Source organism: Macaca thibetana, chromosome 16 (genome assembly GCF_024542745.1).
Source record: "Macaca thibetana thibetana isolate TM-01 chromosome 16, ASM2454274v1, whole genome shotgun sequence".
NCBI classification, from domain to species: Eukaryota; Metazoa; Chordata; class Mammalia; order Primates; family Cercopithecidae; genus Macaca; species Macaca thibetana.
Genome location: NC_065593.1, coordinates 48,645,106 through 48,665,632, shown reverse-complemented (window position 1 = coordinate 48,665,632; position 20,527 = coordinate 48,645,106). Strand labels below are relative to the sequence as shown.

The 20,527-nt window shown below is 51.5% G+C and overlaps 2 protein-coding genes across 3 annotated transcripts in view; one reads left to right on the top strand and one right to left on the bottom strand.

Annotated features, from left to right (window-relative positions):
- CACNB1 (calcium voltage-gated channel auxiliary subunit beta 1) overlaps positions 1–20,527 on the top strand; it is a 240,425-nt gene that overhangs the window by 162,749 nt on the left and 57,149 nt on the right. The gene's annotated exons all lie outside the window — the stretch shown is intronic.
- Positions 6,017–11,368, bottom strand: LOC126938605 (transcription factor CP2-like protein 1). Of its 2 annotated transcripts, XR_007720117.1 has the most exons (7): positions 11,164–11,368; positions 10,531–10,682; positions 10,323–10,396; positions 8,436–8,567; positions 7,760–7,870; positions 6,935–6,989; positions 6,017–6,197 (listed from the first exon to the last, which is right to left on the bottom strand). XR_007720117.1 is itself a non-coding variant. In XM_050762988.1 (6 exons), exons 1-4 carry the CDS (start codon positions 11,244–11,246, stop codon positions 8,517–8,519), a joined length of 360 nt encoding a protein of 119 aa, XP_050618945.1. In that variant the 5' UTR covers positions 11,247–11,361; the 3' UTR covers positions 6,017–6,989; positions 7,760–7,870; positions 8,436–8,516. The 2 variants fall into 2 exon arrangements, 1 of the variants encoding a protein (XP_050618945.1); XM_050762988.1 differs by having other exon boundaries at positions 6,017–6,989; positions 11,164–11,361.

Here is a 20,527-nt window from a genome sequence, read left to right as displayed (position 1 = left end):
TCCACCACCACGCCCAGCTAGTTTTTGTATTTTTAGTAGAGATGGGATTTTACCATGTTGGCCAGGCTGGTCTCAATTTCCTGACCTCGTGATCCACCCGCCTCGGCCTCCCAAAGTGCTGGGATTACAGGCGTGAGCCACTGCGCCCGGCTTGGCTACGGTTTTTTTGTATATTTAGTAGAGATGGGGTTTCACCATGTTGGCCAGGCTGGTCTCGACTCCTGACCTCAAGTGATCTGCCATCTTCGGCCTCCCAAAGTGCTGAGATCACAGGGGTGAGCCACCAAGCCTGGGCTTATGCAAGTATTTTAAAGAGGGCACTTGTCTCTCTTAAAAATGACTTGTCTTCCACTTTGTGCATATGGAAATCTTCAAATGTACTTTTCTGTATATTTGAAGATTTTCGTAATAAAACTTTAAGGGAGGGAGAATGGAAAAAAACAGTTAAGATATGACCTGATGCTATTTATCTTTTAAGAAAGCATTTACTGTTTAATATAAAAGTGGTTTTCTGAGCTGGGTGCAGTGGCCAAGATCGCGCCACCTCACCACTTCACTCTAGCATGGGCAAAAGACCGAAACGCCATCTCAAAAAAAAAAAAAAAAAAAAAAAAAAAAAAAATTTTCTGTATGGAAAAAGAGGACTAGATTCCTACCTGCGAGGTACACAAAAATCAATTTCAGGTGGATTACTGAACTAAAAGTGAAAAGCAAAAGTATGATTCAAACTTTTTTTTTTTTTTTTTTTTTTGGAGACCGAGTCTCACTCCCAGGCTGGAGTGCAGTGGCTTGATCCCGGCTCACTGCAACCTCCGCCTCCTGGGTTCAAGCAATTCTCCTGCTTCAGCGTCTTGAATAGCTGGGATTACAGGCACGCACCACCATGCCCAGCTAATTTTATATATTTAGTAGAGACAGGGTTTCATCATGTTAGCCAGGCTGATCTCGAACTCACAACCTCTGGTGATCTGCCCACCCTTGGCCTCCCAAAGTGCTTAAACTACAGGCATGAGCCACCGTGCCCGGCCAAAAAAAAGAGTCTCTTTTCTTTATAAATTAAAAAAAAATAGTAGGCCAGTTGCGGTGGCTCACACCTGTAACCCCAGCACTTTGGGAGGCTGAGGCAGGAGGATCCCGACGTCAGGAGTTCGAGACTAGTCTGGCCAACATGGGGAACCTCCATCTCTACTAAAAATGCAAAAATTACCTGGGAGTGGTGACACAAGCCTGTAATCCCAGCTACACGGGAAGGTGAGGCAGGAGAATTGCTTGAATCCGGGAGGTGGAGGTTGCAATGAGCCCAGATTGCACCATTGCAGTCTAGCTCTGGGCATCAGAGCAAGACTCCATCTCAAAAAAAAAAAAAATTGCCGGGCGCGGTGGCTCAAGCCTGTAATCCCAGCACTTTGGGAGGCCGAGACGGGCGGATCACGAGGTCAGGAGATCGAGACCATCCTGGCTAACACCGTGAAACCCCGTCTCTACTAAAAATACAAAAAACTAGCCGGGCGAGGTGGCGGGCGCCTGTAGTCCCAGCTACTCCGGAGGCTGAGGCAGGAGAATGGCCTAAACCCGGGAGGCGGAGCTTGCAGTGAGCTGAGATCCGGCCACTGCACTCCAGCCCGGGCTACAGAGCAAGACTCCGTCTCAAAAAAAAAAAAAAAAAAAAAAAAAAAAAAAAATTATGACTTTAGGGAAAGATTAATAAAATTGAAGGTTAAAAAAAGGTCAAGCACAGTGGTGCACACCTGTAATTCCAGCTACTTGAGAGTTTAGGTGGAAGGATCACTTGATGATAAGAGTTCAAGACCAGCCTGGACAACAGAGACCTCATCTCTTAAAACTAAGGAAACAATATGTCTAATTTTTTTTTTTTCCTAAAAGATAGCCCCATAGCCTGAATTCTAGAGAATAGCTATAGTATTTCCTAAATCTCTTAGAACTGAGTTTTTTAGTAGGTGCAGTGATTTGAATATTGAATGGTCTTTTGGAGGCTTTAGTAATTAGTTTTGCCCGAAGTAATTGGGGAAAAAAAATCCAGCTGTATTTATTCCCTCGTTCCAGACCCCATCCTTTGCCCTAGTTTATAGTTTAAGCAGAAGACATTTTCCCTTGGGGACAATAAAGCCAAGAAAACTGAACACCACATTAAATGTTCAACACATTGGACAACACATTAAGTGTATATACCTTTTAAAAATTAACTTTTAATTTAAAAAGGAAGGGCAGGAGTAAAGTTTTTAAATGAATTAACACTCTCAGTGTTCACCAGCCAACACCGCTCATGGCAAAAGCTCTTTTTCCACATTGCCAGTTTTTTTTTTGCCTCATAAACTTGGCCAGCTCAGAAGAATGAACAGGCAAGGAAGACTTCCAAAAACCATTGCTGCTGACCAGAAAGAAAAGTGAAGCCGGGCACAGTGGCTCACGCCTGTAATCCCAGCACTTTGGGAGGCCAAGACGAGTGGATCATGAGGTCAGGAGATCAAGACCACCCTGGCTAATACAGTGAAACCCTGTCTCTACTAAAAATACAAAAAATTAGCCGGGCATGTTGGCGGGCGCCTATAGTCCCAGCTACTCAGGAGGCTGAGGCAAGAGAATGTCCTGAACCCAGGAGGCGGAGCTTGCAGTGAGCTGAGATCACGCCACTGCACTCCAGCCTGGGAGACAGACGGAAACTCCGTCTCAGAAAAAAAAAAAAAAGAAAAGTGAAGCTGGAGGCTACTTGCCTCCTCCCTAGGGGTAAGATGCAAGATAGTTTGGCTCACCTGGAACCTGTTGAGTCAGCCAAGCGTATTAACAAGGCTTCTGGTGAAGCAGAGCCATCAGTCTCTTGAGCAGTGGAGTTCCCCTGGGCCTAAATCAGAACCAAGTAGTAGCCATCTGGATTCTGCACTGAAAGCAGTAAAAAGGCACCAGTGGGACGAGTCAGGTCCTCAAACCTCCAAGCAGCCTACAATGCACCTGGCACACCCAAGTGTTTTTGTATTGTTTCTTTTTGAGGCGGAGTTTCGCTCTTGTCGCCCAGGCTGAAGTGCAGTAATGAGATCTCGGTTCAGTGCAACCTCCGCCTCCCTGGTTCCAGCGATTCTCCTGCCTAAACCTCCCGAGGAGCTGGGATTACAAGTGCCCTCCACCACGCCAGGCTAATTTTTGTATTTTTAGTAGAGACAGGGTTTCACCATGTTGGCCGGGCTGATCTTGAACTCCTGACCTCGTGATCCACCGGCCTCGGCCTCCCAAAGTGCTGGGGTTACAGGCGTGAGCCACAGCACCCGACCACATGTGTCTTAAAACCCCACTTCACATCTACCTCTTCCTACCCCCTTGTGTACATATGCCAAGCTGACCAGCTCTGGCACGTGGAGGGGTGGAATGCAAACATCTGAATAACCAGCTGCCAAGCAGATAGAGGTGCCTATGCCAGGTGATGTCCAATAAGCACCTGCCCTTCTGCCTTGTATCATGAGGGGGGAAGGTGGAGAAAAGTGGGGGCTTCCCCTCTAATCAACTCCCTGACAACAGAAACGAGCATTTTTTATTTCATGGGGATGCATTTATTCAGTCACATTTTTCCTAAGCAATAAATGTCTTTTAGCTATACAAATCCCTCTCCCCTTGACACAAAGCTGGCATTCACAGATGTTTGCTAGTTAATTGGGACACATCCCCTTATTACCCTTCAAAGAGGCTTTTTGCTTTTTTTTTTTTTTTTTTTTTTTTCTGAGACATTTGAGACAGACTTGCACCGTCACCCAGGCTGGAGTGCAGTGGGGCGATGTCGGCTCACTGCAACCTATGCCTCCTGGGTTCAAGCGATTCTCCTGCCTCAGCCTCCCAAGTAGCTGGGACCATGGGCACATGCCAGCACGCCCGGCTAGTTTTTTGTATTTTTTGTAGAGACAGGGTTTTGCCACGTTGGCCAGGCTGGTTTTGAACTCCTGTCCTCAAGTGATCCACCTGCCTCAACCTCCCAAAGTGCTGGGATTACAGGCGTGAGCCACCGCGCCTGGCCCCCAAAGAGCATTTTAGTCTCATTTAGGAGACAGAATATATGCTCAGCACACTCCTACCACCCTTTATAGGGCCAGCCAGGCCCACTCCTCTGCCTCTAAAATCCCTACCTTTTTTCACCACAGCCACAAAGTTTGTCCTTAAAATTCTGGACCACCTGTAAGAGTGAAGTGGGCACAAAGGCAATTTTGTTATTAGAGCCAAAGAGAACAAGCCATGCCATGGGAAAGAAAGCTGAATCAGGCAGAAGTGTTAGCAAGGCCTCCATGGGGACTTGCAACAGGAAATGGTCACTGAGAATGAAGATGCCCCCAGGGCCCCGGTGGAAAAGGCGATGGATCTGATTGGCTGGGAGGGCCAGGAGCTCAGCCAGTTTCCCCATCAGCTCTACAGCACTGAGTTCATCCAGAGAGATCTCTTGATAAAAGTCTTGGGGCATGAGCAACACAGGGGCAGGGGTCAGCGGGGGAAGGGGGTCCAGAGGCATGCCCACGGGAAACCAGGGGTGCCAGGAAGATGGCCATGGGGTGGGGGAGGAGAAGTAAAGAAGGAAAAGTCGGCTGGGCGTGGTGGCTCACGCCTATAATCCCAGCACTTTGGGAGGCCGAGGCGGGTGGATCACCTGAGGTCAGGAGTTCAGCCTGGCCAGGATGGTGAAACCCCATCTCTACTAAAAACTACAAAAATTAGCCGGGCATGGTGGCAGGCGCCTGTAATCCCAACTGCTTGGGAGGCTGAGGCAGGAGAATCTCTTGAACCTGGGCAGCAGAAGTTGCAGTAAGCTGAGATCGCACCACTGCACTCCAGCCTGGGCAACAGAGTGAGACTCCATCTCAAAAAAAAAAAAAAAAAAAGGAAAAAAGGAAAAAAGTCTACTTCACCTCTTATGCCTCACCTTTTGGGAGGTGTCTAAGGGGAACCCCCAGTTTAAAGAGATAGGACACCCACATATTAATGACTGGGACCCAAGTACATAATAAGATGATGTTCTAATCCCATATGCTAATGGAGTGACAATCAGGTGGGGTGGAGGAATACAACATGGTAGAATAAATCCAAAGAGACATTGTGGAAGGAGATGGACTAATCCGGTCATGGAAGATAGGGAAATGCCAAGAAGGGCATCCTGGGTCCCAGGAATGGTGGGGTATCACCATTCCTCTTCTAGGGAGAGGTTTCATGCAGCTACACCTGAATTTCCTATCTTCTGGAGAGAGAGGCCAGAACCTCACCTGAGTCAGGGTTCTTAGGAACCTCGTTCTCTTGCCTAGAGGCCTCCTGAGCCACATACAAAGTCAGTCGGTGACGGATGGACCTGGGTCAGGAAAACAGTCTATGTATCAGCCTTATACCTGAACTAACAGCTCCCACTTCTAACTCCCGTCCTAGGAGAGATCCCAGCCTCCTCCCAGGTCTCAAGGGAGGGAGGTCACTAAGCAGTTCTTAAGTATTTAATGAATGCTGGACACTAGGGGTAGAAAAACCGGGGAGGGGAACCCCACAAACATCTCTGTCCCCAGAAATGGAATGATACAGGTGGGATGGCCACAGAAGGAAGAGGTCACAGGAGCCTAGCCTTTCAACCCAGCCCTGCCAGACTTGGGTTGTGACCTCAGACTGGTCACTGTCCTTCTTGGGCCTGAGTTTCTTCTGTAAAAAGAGGGAGTGGGACTAAGTGGTCTTTAAGGTGACTTCTGGCTTAAACATTGTATGAGCCAGGCACGGTGGCTCACTCCTGTAATCCCAGCACTTTGGGAGGCCAAGGCAGGTGGATCACCTGAGGTCGGGAGTTCAAGACCAGCCTGACCAACCTGGTGAAACACCATCTCTACTAAAAATATGAAAAGTTGGCTGGGCACGGTGGCAGATGCCTGTAATCCCAGCTACTCGTGAGGCTGAGTCAGGATAATCACTTGAACCCAAGGCAGAAGTTGCAGTGAGCCAAGATTGCACCATTGCATTCCAGCCTGGGCAACAACAGTGAAACTCCATATTTAAAAAAAAAAATGTGTGAAACATACCTGCTAGCTAAGTTAGTAAGGGCCACTACAGTGGGAAGGGGACCCTAGTTGGCAGTGCCCAGCATCTGGCTCTAAGAGTATTGAAAAAGCGGATCCCATCTGCAGCCCTGCAGATTTGGATAAGGTCCTCCTGGTGTGTAAGCTTCAGCAGATCCGGGCCTGTAGAGTGAGACAGGGCCAGACTGAGGAAAGAGGCCTGGGATCAAGGGTGGGAAGCAAGGGACATAGGCTATTAGTCTACAGATAGCCCTAGTGTGCTCAGACATGGGAGTCAGACTTGGATTTAAATCCCAGTTCTGCCAGTTGTTAGCTGTGCATCCTTGAGCAAGTTATTTAACCTCTCTGGGCACTGTCCTTAAGGGATAGTGTATAAATTATATGGGATAATTTGTGAGACGAGAGCCTAGCACAATGCTGGGCAACTCTTAGTCCCCAATGAAGGTTAGTTGAAGGGCTCACAACAAGCCAAGACAGAGACAGGCTTCCTGCGTGTGTGTCCCACCCACTCTCAGTCCCCTACACGTCTGGCTCCTGCCAGACACTAGCCTCACCAGTGAAGCTGGCCAGCATCCAGCAGTAGCTGGAGAACCGGTGCTGATGCAACCACTGCTGTGTCTCTGAGATGGAGGCTCTATGGTTCAGATCCTGAGGTATCAAATGGATGGTCTAGGTAATACCAGGACCCAGGGACAGAACAAGAAAGGGAAACAGCCCCTCCCTTGGGAGGTCCCAAGTCTGAGAAGGGAGGCTCTTCCTGCCCAGTCCTATCAGGTAAGTTGCAATCTGTGGCCATACCATATCTGGCCACCAGGGGGCAAGGCACCCCATTCTGGAGTGTGAGATGAAGCTGCGGAGAAGGCTTTGGGACAGTGGGGAGTGGGAAGAGGGAGACTCACCTCAACTGGGCTACACCCCAAGGTGTCCAGAGCAAATGGCGGTGAGGAACAGAGCCTGTGAGGAGGAGCAAAGGTTCAAGGACTCTGCAGAGCATTTTGGCCAGTCTCCCTCCACCAACACCCTTCCTCCAGGCCTGCCCTGGGACACAGCTTGCTCTTGTCCTCACCCCACACATTCCCCACCAATCCTCAGCCCTGCCCTTTGCTCTATGCCTGGGCTGGGAGCTCTTTTCTTCACTCTCACCCCAAAGGGCTGACAGGAGGTGCTCATCCTGCCTCACCTTTCTGGGGACAGGAGGCTGCAGGAGTCGGGGGAGGTCAGAGCCAGAAAGCTGAGAGGTGGCCAGGGCCTTGCAGGAAACTCCGGCCATGGGGAACACTGCGGGCAAACACAGAGCAATGCTGGTCATTGCTCCCTTCTCTCCACCTGTATATTAAGAGCTGACCAGGGGCCTGACAAGTGGACAGAGTTTCCACAGGAAGGAAGAAATTAATGAGCCAGCGGGGATGGGGCAATGAAGAAGGGCCCTGGAGGAGCTGGCCAGGAAGAGCGGCAGTAGGAGGAGGGGGCCAGGCAGAGGGAGCACACAAGGAAGGAGGTGGTGATGGCCTGCGTAGGACAGGTAGCCTGGAGGGCGTCAGCTCCTGGAAGCTTCAACAACTACAGACAGGGCGGAGAGTGTCCTTTGCAGGAAGTGGTGGAGTCCCCGGGGAGCTGTGATGGGCTTGCAGCAGTCAGAGCCCTGGAGGCCTCCATTTCCCCATCTGTACCATGAGGATCTTTTCTCCAACTCTCCCCTCCTGCTCTCGCCCCAACACACGCACCTCCAAGAAGACAGTGCTCTCGCAGGTGGTCTGATACTTGTCCCTCTCATGCAGGGAGTGTTTTTCCATCTTCTTGCAGTCCATTTTCAGTTTCCGGTCCACTCTTTTGGGCTGCAGGAGGATGATGAGGAAAGCCTCAGGCTCCAGTTTTTTGTTTTTTTTTTTTTTTTGAGATGGAGTCTCGCTCTGTTGTGCAGGCTGCAGTGCAGTGGCGCAGTCTCAGCTCACCACAACCTCTGCCTCCTGGGTTCAAGCAATTCTCCTGCCTCAGCCTCCTGAGTAGCTGGGACTACAGGCTCATGCCACCACGCCCGGCTAATTTTTGTATTTTTAGTAGAGACGGGGTTTCACCGTGTTGGCCAGGCTTGTCTCGACCTCTTGACCTTGTGATCTGCCTACCTCAGTCCCCCAAAGTGCTGGGGTTACAGGCATGAGCCACCGCTCCCGGCCCGAAGGCTCTTTCTTTACCTGCCTGCCTCTCTTCAGTGGCTCTGTTGGATTGGCTGTGAGATAGAGACCAAGCCCCATCCCTCTGTGTACAGAAAAGGAAACAGTCCAAGAGATGGAGCACAGCGGGTTGAGGATCCACAGCAATGTGGGGCTAGAACCCACCCAGCCGGCGAGGCCAGGTGACAGCCCTGCGAGGGAGGAAAGCAGGCCCCACTGCTGCCTGTACCTTAAACACCTTGATGAGGCAGCCAGCCGAGTGCAGGTGGTCCAGCGGCAGCCCCTTGTCACTGTGCCTGAAGGTGTCGATCTAGAGGCGGAAAGGGACGCCTTTCTCTCCACTTTTCTTCTGAGGTGCGAACTGAGATGGAGAAGAAACAGAGAAAACAGCGACTCCAGATCCACCCACATGCAAAGGAGTCCATCGAAAACCTGTTACCCACCTGCCACCTGTCAGCCACATACTACTACAGCAACTTTCCATCCCCAACCAGTGTCCATTCTATTTTTATTTATTTTTTGAGATGGGGTCTTGCTCTGTCGCCCAGGCTGGAGTGCAGTGGTATGATCTTGGCTCACTGCAACCTCCACCTCGCAGATTCAAGTGATTCTCCTGCCTCAGCCTCCGGAATAACTGGGAATACAAGTGCGTGCCACCATGCCCGGCTAATTTTTGTATCTTTAGTAGAGATGGGAGTTTCATCATGTTGGCCAGGCTGGTCTTGAACTCATGACCTCAAGTGATCCCCTGCCTGCCTCAGCCTCCCAAACTTCTGGGATTGCTGTCATGAACTATAGCTCCTGGCCAAGCTTCCATTCTTTTTTTTTTTTTTTTTTTTTTTTGAGACAGAGTTTTTGCTTTTGTTGCCTGGGCTGGAGTGCAATGGCATGATCTCAGCTCACAGCAACCTCCACCTCCTGCCTTCAAGCAATTCTCCTGCCTCAGCCTCCCGAGTAGCTGGGATTACAGGCATGTACCACCACACCCAGCTAATTTTGTATTTTTACAGATGCGGTCCCAGGGTCGGCTTCACCTCCACCCAACCAGCTGCTGCTGCTCCGTGTACTGCAGGTGCGGGTCGTCGAACGCCACCTGCACCACACTCTGCAGCCACAGGAGGGCGTGGCGCGCAGTCAGAGGACGCCGGCATTGAGGACCCAGTCTTCACACACCTGTAGGCCAACCTTCCCACACCTCCCTTCCTACCCCAGCAGGCATTAGGACTTAGAATCACCAATCCGTGTTCAAATGCCCATCTGCCACTCACAACTGTGAACCAGAGAAGTAATCTAGAGATCCTGAGCCTCATCTGTAAAAAGGGGGAGTTAATGCCTTCCCACCCTAGGCATGCCACCCATTTCTTTGCAACATGTCACTGTTGGTCATGTCATAGAACATGTGTAATTATTTGTTTGCCTTAGTAGAATGCAAGCCTCCCGAGGAAGAGAACCACATCTGTCTCATTACTGATGAATCCTTAGCTCATGGAACATTTTCTGGCATAGAATGGGGGCTAAATAGGTAATTTTTTGAGAAAAGGTCATGTGTGTGAATAACGCTGTGTAAATATATTTCCGATTTTATTATTATTTTTATTATTATTATTATTTGAGACAGAGTCTGTTGCTTAGGCTGGAGTGTAGTGGTGCGATCTTGGCTCACTGCACCCTCCGATTCCTGGGTTCAAGCCATTCTCATGCCTCAGGATCCCGAGTACCTGGGATTACAGGTGTACGCCACCATGCCCAGGTAATTTTTGTATTTTTAGTAGAGATGGGGTTTCACCATGTTGCCCAGGCTGGTCTTGAACTCCTGACCTCAGGTGATCCACCCGCCTCAGCCTCCCAAGGTGCTGAAATTACAGGCGTAAGCCACTGCGGCCAGCCTACACTATATAAATGTTTCTAAATCTCAGTTCTGCTACTTGCTGGCTCTGTGTCCTCGAGAAAACACTTAACTTCTCTGTGCCTGTTTCTTCAACTCTTGCCCCCACCACTGAGCTGTCGACGTGAGAGGGTTCTCCGTGACGGTGACATCACTGTGATGACATTGGCTTCTTGCCCAGAGAAACAGTCATACCCAGCCTTTGCCACTTCTGGAGAGGAGTGTACCCACCTTCAGCAGCTGGGGGCACTGGGTGGCATCACACAGCTTGGAGTTGCAGAGCATCTGGACCTCATAGGACTGACCTGGGAGGGATTAAGGGGATGCGTGAGCCCCACTCTGAGGGGCAGAGTGGCACCTACCACCTCCAGCTCACCCTGGGCCCAGCTTCCGGAGCTCATGGCCCACTAGCTCCTCCCCTAGCCCAGGCCTAGCATACCCTGGTTCAGGTAGGTGAGGGTCTTCTCCTGCAGCTTCACGGCTGGTGAGGTGGCTGCACAGAGCATGTACTGGAACATGGGGCAGGACAGCTCCGCTCCAGGGATGTTGGACAGCTCCTCCTGCTTCAAGTAGGGCAAGGGCAGGAGTTCCCTGCCAGGGAGAGGAGGGCTCTGCCAGCTTTCTGCCCTGTCCATCCCCTTTTCTAAGGGTCTTTGACTCCCTATGCCAGACCTCCCCTCTGGGGAACCCATAGTTTCCTGTAGCAGGCCCCCGAGCTGCAGCCAGGGCCGAAGGGACCCCGTTCAGCTCCTCGGGCCTCCAGGAGGCCTCCCTGAAGGGGCTGATCCTAGATTTGTGGCTGTTCTACTTAACAGCTGCCATCAATTACTCATCTTTGCAACCTCGAAGTTTGCCTGATACTGAGTAAATTCCCAATAAAAATGTCCTAAGTGGGATCAGGGTGTTTTTGAGATGTCCCAGGACACACTGAACTCCAGGTACATTTGGCCACTTCTCCATCTCCAGAGGAGCCCAGGAATGGGAGCCCCACTCCCCTCAGCTTGAAATGGATGAGGTCCGCCCCAACTTCAGACCAGCACCTTCCTGGGGACCTGGGGGATCCAGCCCTTACCTGAGCAGGCTGCTGGGGGGCCCAGGGTATAGATCCCCAGGACTGGGCCTTAAGTGCTCCGGCTGGTTGTGCCAAAACAGCATCTTGGAGAGGGAGCAGGGCCGGCTGTGAAACAGCTCAGTATGGGATTGGGCTGCACACACTGTGCCCCCCACCTGAGGCCTCCACCTTTATACACAGAAGCACACCCGCAAAAGGGTGGGGTGGGGCCTGGGCCTCTTATTGGCTGAGCACCCAGGGCTCTCACACACTCCAGACCTGTGGGGGCAACCCAGGCTGGGGGGAATCAAGATCTGGGTCCTGAGGGCTCCCCAGCAATCATTAACTTGAAGGGGAGGGTACAGCAAAACAAAGTCAGAAGGATGGATGTCCAGTCCTCTACTGGTCCCCAAGAGGCCCAGGGGCAATGAGGGGAACCCTCAGGCCTCAAGACTGGCCCCAGATCCATAAGCCACACAGAGTCCTGGAGACCCCTGGGATAAGCCCCTCCCCTGACCCCACAGGAAAAGCCTGTCCACTCTAGGGGACAGGACAGGCAGACACACAGCCTACAGGGACCTGCAAAAGGGCCTCTGATGCCCACTGCCCTCCCTCCCTCCTCTACCTGACAACACACACACAAACACACACACACGCACACACACATGCACTGGTGGCAGGACACCAGTCCTTCAGCTGGGGGCTACCTCGCTAGGGGACTGGAGTTTACAGAACACAGCCCAGCTTGTTGTGGAAACGCTCCAGGGGCGGCACTTCCAGGAGAGGGAGGTGTGCCCAGGAGGGCTCCCCGTTAGGGCAACCCAGGAGCTCCAGTGGGCTGGTCCTGTTGCCCCTTCCTTGCCCTGGGGCTTAGAGCAGGCCATGTTTATGGACAAATACAGCCAGCCTAGGGGCAGGCCTCTTTCCCCACACTGGCCACCTGTTGTCACTGTACACAGACAGTCCCAGTCCCCTGCCCACCTCCTACTACTGTGTTTGGTATAAACAGAACTAGGGCAGAGAGCAGAGATGGGGTACAAAAATGTGGCTGACTCATGGGACTCTAGCTACCCAGCCTCCCAGATACTAGGGGGCCTGCCTAGGGGGCAGTAGAGCCAAACAGACGCCCCGTCCCCTGCTCTGCCACCTGCATCTCCAGGCACCTGGTGCTTGGTCCCACGGGCTTTCTCCCCCCAGGAGACTGGATGGAATCCAAGTGGGGAGGACGGGGGAGCAGGGGGCGATGGAGGCATTCCTGCCACTGGGGCCAAAGAAGCAGCCGGAGGCCCTCATGTCCCTTCCATACATTATCCCCAAGGCTGTGGGGACCTACCCCACGCCCAGAGTTGGATTCCAGGCTGGGAGGCACCCTCAAGCCCTTGGGGAGGGCAGAGCAGGATCCCAGGAAGAGGGGGAGAGGAGAGTAGGAGGGGTCCCTGTGTGGCTTGATGCTGGCCTGCGGGGAGTCGTGCCTGTCTGAGCAGGGTGGGGCCTTTTTCTACTCCAACCAAAACATTCTGTTTTGTTTCCTATTCCCAGGCAACATGCCAACCTGGAGAGCTGGAGACTGAAGTTTGCCCCTCCCTCAAAGAAAGGACGGGCTGGGAGAGGAAGCTGTCTATTCGTTCATTCATTCAACAAACCCTTCTTGAGTGCCTACCATATGCCAGGCTGTCTCTCAGGATATCTGGGTGGATAGAATCCTGCCCTATCCAGAGCTCAGACACCCCACGCTCCCCACATGCAGCTGGTCAAAAGGGCGGGGCCCTGAGTTCCAGGCAAAATTATAATGAAAGGAGTAGATTGGAGCACGTAGGATGTTTTTCACTTACAGGACACACACACACACACACACACACACACACACACACACACACACACACACACAGCTGACAATACCATATGGCAATCACTGTGTGGTCTCTGCCTCTGTGTACACAAATGTCTCCACCCCAGAAGTGAGGTTAAGGGGTCCCTAGTCCCAGTTAAATGTCCCTGGCACCTCTGGGTACACAGTTTACAGGGCACCATCTGCCCTGAATAGCGCCCTCTGGAGTTAGACCGTGCGTAGGGCTGGCTCAAACCCTCAGTCTTTTCTACCTGAGGTCCTCTCTAGCACCACCCTAAGTCTCTCCTGGCGAAGACTCTCTGCTCACATTTCAGACTTGTGCCTGCTTCTTAGCCCTTCCCACAGCCCCTGCAGCTGACGCTCACATTCTCCCTGTCTGTCTCTGGGCTTTGCAATGCTCTACCAAGGTCCTTCATGGTAATTATCCAACATGCAGTGAAGGTTTGTGTACTTTGTTTAATGTCTTTCTTCCCACCAGAGTGAAAGCTCCCAGAGGGAAGGGACTAAGAAATGTACACTAGTGTTGCAGTTAAGAGCACGTTTCTTTTCTTTTCTTCCTCTTCCTCTTCTTCTTTTTTTCTTCTCCTTCTCTTCCTCCTCCTCCTTCTTCTTCTTTTTTTTTTTTTTTTTTTTTGAGACCAAGTCTCACTCTGTCACCCAAGCTGGAGTGCAGTGGCGTGATCTCAGCTCACAACAACCTCCACCTCCCGGGTTCAAGTGATTCTTGTGCCTCAGTCTCCGGAGTAGCTGGGATTACAGGCGCATGGACGAAGCCCAGCTAAGTTTTGTAATTTTAGTAGGTACAGGGTTTCACCATGTTGGCCAGGCTGGTCCTGAACTCCTAACCTCAGGTGATCTGCCCGCCTTGGCCTCCCAAAGTGCTGGGATTAGAGGCATGAGCCACCGCACCCAACCAGAGCATGTTTCTTGAGATGGACTCTGAGAGTTCAGACACAGCAGTGTGGCCTTGGGCAAGTGACTTAACCTGTCTGAGCCTCTTGTTGCAACTGCATAAGGGGGATGATGAGAGCTTTTACCCCAGAAGTAGAGACACTAATTGAGCCCTCAATAAATATTCTCCTTTTCTCCATTGTTTCCCCAAGGGCCTAATATATCAAAGTTTTATTTATTTAACACTTAATGATATAGGTCTATTTGTATAAAACTTCTAAGTATAGAGGGTCTGTTTCTTTTTTATTTGTTTGTTTTTGAGACAGAGTTTGCTCTGTTGCCAGGCTAGAGTGCAGTGGCGTGGTCTCAGCTCACTGCACCCTCCACCTTCTGGGTTCAAGCAATTCTCATGCCTCAGCTTCCTGAGTAGCTGGGAATACAGGCGCCTGCCACCACGCCTGGATAATTTTTGTATTTTTAGTAGAGACAGGTATTCACTATGTTGGTCAGGCTGGTCTTGAACTCCTGACCTTAGGTGATCCACCTGCCTTGGCCTCCCAAAGTGCAGGTGCTGGGATTACAGGCATGAGCCGCTATACCCAGCCAAAGGCCTGTTTCTTTTTTTTTTTTTGAGACGAAGTCTCACTCTATTGCACAGGCTGGAGTGCAGTAGCATGATCTCAGGTTCAAGCAACTCTCCTGCCTCAGGCTCCCCAGTAGCTGGGATTATAGGCACCTGCCACCATGCTCAGCTAATTTTTGTATTTTTAGTAGAGATGGGGTTTCACCATGTTGGTCAGGCTGGTCTCAAACTCCTGTCCTCAGGTAATCTGCCTGCCTCGGCCTCCCAACGTGCTGGGATTACAGGTGTGAGCCACTGTGCCAGGCCGGGTCTGTTTCTTTAGTAGGCTGTTCTTCAGTGCTCAGTGTGACTTCAGAGTGCTTTTCAAACTTTCTTACGTAGTATATGCTATTTTTTTTTCTGTTACTCTATTACTGATCCCCATTCTATAGATGGGAAAACTGAGACTCAGAGAGGTTAGGTAGCTAACCCAGGCTCACACAGCTAGGAGGAAACAGAGCTAGGATTTGAACCCAGGGCATCTGAGTCACAGTCTCTGCATTTTTTTTTTTTTTTTTTGAGATGGCATCTCTCTCTGTTGCCCAGGCTGGAATGCAGTGGCGCGATCTCGGCTCACTGCAACATCCGCCTCCCGTGTTCACGCCATTCTCCTGCCTCAGCCTCCCAAGTAGCTGGGACTACAGGCACCCGCCACCACGCCTAGCTAATTTTTTGTATTTTTAGTAGAGATGGGGTTTCACTGTGTTAGCCAGGATGGTCTTGATCTCCTGATCTCGTGATCTGCCCGCCTCGGCCTCCCAAAGTGCTGGGATTACAGGTGTAAGCCACCACGCCCGGCTTGTCCCTGCTCTCAATTACTACTCTATGCCCGACTCTTCAGGATACATATGTGTGGGTTTTTATTTATTTTTCTTTGAGACAGGGTCTCACTTTGTCTCCTAGGTTGGAGTGTAATGGTGCGATCATGGCTCACAGAAGCCTCAACCTCCCTCACTCAAGCAATCCTCCTACCTCAGACTCCCAAGTAGCTGGGACTATATGCTGGAGCCACCATGCCTGGCTAATTATAATTTTTTTTTTTTTTTTTTTTTTTTTTTTTTTTTAGACGGAGTCTCGCTTTGTCGCCCAGGCTGGAGTGCAGTGGCCGGATCTCAGCTCACTGCAAGCTCCGCCTCCCGGGTTTACGCCATTCTCCTGCCTCAGCCTCCCGAGTAACTGGGACTACAGGCGCCCACCACCTCGCCCGGCTAGTTTTTTGTATTTTTAGTAGAGACGGGGTTTCACCATATTAGCCAGGATGGTCTCGATCTCCTGACCTCGTGATCCGCCCGTCTCGGCCTCCCAAGGTGCTGGGATTACAGGCTTGAGCCACCGCGCCCGGCCTTTTTTTTTTTTTTTGAGAGGGAGTCTCACTCTGTCACCCAGGCTGGAGTATAGTGACGTGATTTCGGCTCACTGCAACCTCCACTTCCCGAGTTCAAACGATTCTCCTTCCTCAGCCTCCTGAGTAGCTAGGATTACAGGCACGTGCCACCACTCCAGGCTAATTTTTTATATTTTTAGTAGAGACGGGATTTCACCATATTGGCCAGGCTGGTCTCGAACTCCTGACCTCGTGATCCACCAGCCTTGGCCTCCCAAAGTGATAGGATTACAGGTGTGAGCCACTGCACCCGGCCCTACAAAATTTTTTTGTACAGATGGGGTCTCACTATGTTGCCCAGTCTAGTCTCAAACTCCTGGTCTCAAGTGATCCTCCTACTTCGGCCTCCCAAAGTGCTACAGGCATAAGCCCCCATGCCCAGCCTTTTAAAAACAAATATTGGGCCAGGGGAGGTGACTCTTCCTGTCTATTTTCATTGTGAAGCCTTGATCACCAGAAGGATACTAGGAGTCCACTGCTTGGTCCTCTGTGTCTAGTATGCTGCCCAGGAGCCAGTGAGACTTCCCTAAGACACAGGAATGACCCAATTTCTCCTCTTTGGAGAACACTCCATGGCCACCTGTTACCTTCAGTGCCATCCTCAAGCTGGGCTGTGGCGTCCCTGGGTAACTATGGGTCATATTCCAGGCTATCCATGGCACACAATGGTTAGTGCTAAAAATCGTATTTTTGGTAGGAAAACTAACACAGATATTCTTGGAGTCAAATGCAAGGCTTGCACCAATGTTTAAAATAGAGCCATGTCTTTAAATCCCTCTCAAGCTTGGAGTGAACCACTTTGCCTGCTACCCCCTCCCCGCCCCGCCACCCATGGTATCTCTGAATTGCTCTGCAGGGCTCCAGTGAGTGGGTTTGAGAAGCCCCTTTGTGCAGAGAAAATCAGCTTCCTGATCCAGCGTTCAAGGCCGTTTGTTCACTTTTTCCTGCCTTTGGCACTCACCACCTCTCTCTCTGGGCTTTCCAGTAGCTCCGGAACCGGCTGTTCTGTTTCACACCTCCATGCCTTTGCCTAGGCTGTTCCCTCTGCCTAGGATATTCTGGTCCCCTCTGCCTTCCAGTCCACTCGATGGCCCCCGTTAGCTCAGCTTGATGTGGCCTTCTGTATTACCCCTCTCTGGGTCAGAACCTACAGAAGGGCCTCGAATGCAGGTACTAGGTGCCCCCAGTGCCCAGGACCATTCCATGCACTTGGTAGGACCTCATGGTTTAGATGTTCTCCAATGCAGACACTCGAAGGCCCGGCCTGAACCCCTGGGCTGCCCCGGTGCTGCTTTCTGTGCAGTCTGCAGGGGGCAGTGTGGGCCCAGGCCAGCCACAGGTCACCAGGCTGCTTCAGCTGGGTCTAGACTCCCCCGCCACAGGATCTCTCCCCAGGCGTTAACCCCGAGGGAGGAGTTAAAGGCAGGCTCATCCTCTCTGCCTCGAAGTCTCCTGGGCATCACCACACTCACGCTTGTCCCACACAGTAAGGCATGGGCACCCTCACCACTAGCACCCCATCTAGCTGCGACCAGATTTCATCCTCCCTCCTTTCCATACGCTCTCGGCCACAGCCCTTCCCCAGCCTGCGCAGGGCCTCCTCTCCAGCAAACGATCCTCCCTGAAGAATTCAGAGGTCCACAGTGCTCATCTCTCCAAAATTCTAACCCTCAACCATTCCCTCCTCCGCAGGGCTCCACCCCTTTGCTTACCCCAAAGTAATGCTCTTGCTGTTACCTTGGTAACAGATGCTTTGTGGGTGGGTAGGGGGACTAGACTAGAGGACAGGAGCAGTGGCTTCAGGACACTGTTGGAAGCACAGGGGTGGGGGCTCAGTGTAGACAAACTGGCACAGGGCTGGGGAGGGGCAGCCAAGGGCTAGGACGCCCCACCCCTACCCCACCACGGCTGCTGTCAGCCCGGTGTCTCCAGCCTCAGGAAGAAAAGAAACAGAAGAGGACGTGATCCTGGAGAGGGGTTTTCTTCATTGAGGAAAAGGAAACAGCTATAACCTCATTATCCCCTCGCATAAGAACAGCTCTCCCAGAGATCCTGGCTTTGTGGTGGGGAGAGGGGGCGGCAGGAGGGAGGGCGTGAGGGATTGCATACACAGAGCCCATGTTGTTCCCTCCAGGAGTCCTGGGGCACAGAGCGCGGGAACAGCTCACCCAGGGCCCGCTAGGGACAGTGCCACGGGCAGTGGGAGGGTGGCTCCATGCCAGTGTCCCAAGCTCCAGGGACTGGAGGCAGCAGGGGGTGTAGGGGGGGCCTTCTGCAGCCCCTGGGGACCTGGCTGTCCCAGATGCCACAGCCGGGAAGTATGTCAGGCACTTGCGTAAGAGCCTTCTGTATTTCCATAAAATCATAATTACCGCTGCCTGCCATGAGCTTTAGCTCATTAGAGTGGTATCTGCCTCTCGGGCCCCCAGGTGGGCTGGTGGGGGGAGGCAGGGGACACTGGGGCAAGGCCAGGCCTCTCACTGTGGTCTCTGCATCCCTGGCCCTGCTGGGCTTGGACCCCCTTCCCTTCCCCAGCTGGGAGACAGGAACCCAGACTCAGCTCCCAACCACGTTGGGCGCCTCCACACTGGGCATCCTGATTCTAAAGCTGCAAGGAAAGGCCAGTCACTCATGTTTTCCGTCCTGGGTGACCCATGAGGCACAGGCCACAAATGCAAAGGGCTTGGACTGGAGGTGTTGATGCAAGGATCATCACCATGGGAGGAGAAGCAATTCCTCACATCAGAGACTCTCAGCCACTCAGAGAGGAGGGTCCCTGGGGGTAATATAGGCCAGTGGCTCTTAATCTTTTGGGGATCTCAGATGCCCTGAAGAGCAGCTGAAAGCTCAACTCTCCCCAGAAAATGTTTATTATCCTCCGTAATTTTACACAGCTTCAAGGCGTTCATGAACTCCCTGAAGCTCACTCACAAGTCCAAGGCTAAAAATCCCCAATAATAATATTACTATTAACAATAATTAGTAGTAATTAATAGTAACTAATAATAACATAAGAATTAACAGGCTGAGTTCAGTGGAACATGCCTGTAGATCCAGTTACTTGGGAGGCTGAGGTGGAAGGATCACTTGAGCCAGGGAGGTAGAGGCTGCAGTGAGCCATGATTGCGCTACTGCACTCCAGCCTGGGCAGCAGTGTAAGACCTTGTCTCAGAATAAATAAATGAATAAAATAATATCCATTTACTGTGCACTTATTCTGTCCATCTCTTTATTTTTTTACTTTTTATTTTTTGAGATTGAATTTCACTCTCGTTGCCCAGGTTGGAGTGCAGTGGCGCAATCTCGGCTCACTGCAACCTCCACCTCCCAAGTTCAAGCAATTCTCCTGCCTCAGCCTCTCGAGTAGCTGGGATTACAGGCGCCCACCACCCCATCTAGCTAATTTTTGTATTTTTAGTAGAGACGGGGTTTTGCCGTATTGGCCAGGCTGGTCTCGAACTCCTGACCTCAGGTGATCCACCCGCCTTGGCCTCCCAAAGTGCTGGGATTACAGGCATGAGCCACCGCGCCCAACCTGTCCATCTCTTTACGTATATTAACTCATTTAATCCTCAAGAGTGCTAAGAGATGCATCATTATTGCCCTCATTTTAATCCAACTCCTCATTTCAAAGTAATCTAACCAATTCTGCCAGTCTGACAAGAAGGAAACTCAAGTGCCTTTAGAGATAGCTCTCTGCCCAAGGTCACAAAACAGGAAGCAAAAGGCAGAGCTGGGCTGAGGACTGGTCTCTTTTCATGTGCTAGACATTGTGCTGCATGCAGATTTGAAGTCATCCCTGTCCCAGGGCTCCCAAGAGTCCGCTGCCCACTTTCCCAACAAGACGCACCCTAGTAGTTCTATTGCCACTTCTGAGAGAGCCCTCCCAGAGTGTGGCTGCCATTCATCCCCCAGCAGCACCTGGCCCTCATTCTGCCTGCCCCTCACTTCTGCCCTCCGAATCTGAGATGGGGCAGTGCTCCTTCCTTCCCAGGAGAGGCTGCTTCTGCCTCGTCTCTGATCTGCTGCAGTGGGAGTTGTCAGTACTAAGAGCAATGACTCAGACTTAGTTCAGGAGAGACCGCTCTGAAACACAAAGGCAGCAGGCCAGGAAGGACATCCAAAGGTCATGGCATCCAGTCCCCTGCCTCCGCCATGCTCGCCCCACCTCAGCCTTCTGATGTCCAGACTAGATGGGCCCCGCAGTCCTCCAACTGCCCTGGCTTCCTCGGTTGCCAGCACTACAGGTTCCCCTGGGAATTCTTCTCTGTATCTAGTTAACATCTCTTTGTCCAGGAATCACCACTTCTGCGTTGGTTCCCCCACAGAATACCAGGCTCCAAATGGCCAAGGAGAGTGAGAGAAGGAAGCAGTTTTCTTCTGTCTGCCTCAGAGAAAGCACGGGAAGGGACAAATTTCCCAGAAGAAAAGAGGGAAAGAAAAATAATAGACTTTCCTTGACTAGACGTGGTGACATGTGCCTGTCTGTAATCCCAGGACTTTATCAGGGAGGCCAAGGCAGGAAGATGGCTTGAGGTCAGGAGTGCAAAATGAGGCTGGGCCAACAAAGTGAGATCCCATCTCTACCAAAATAAAAACTTTTTTTTTTTTTTTTAATAAAACTTTCCTGTCTTGTCTT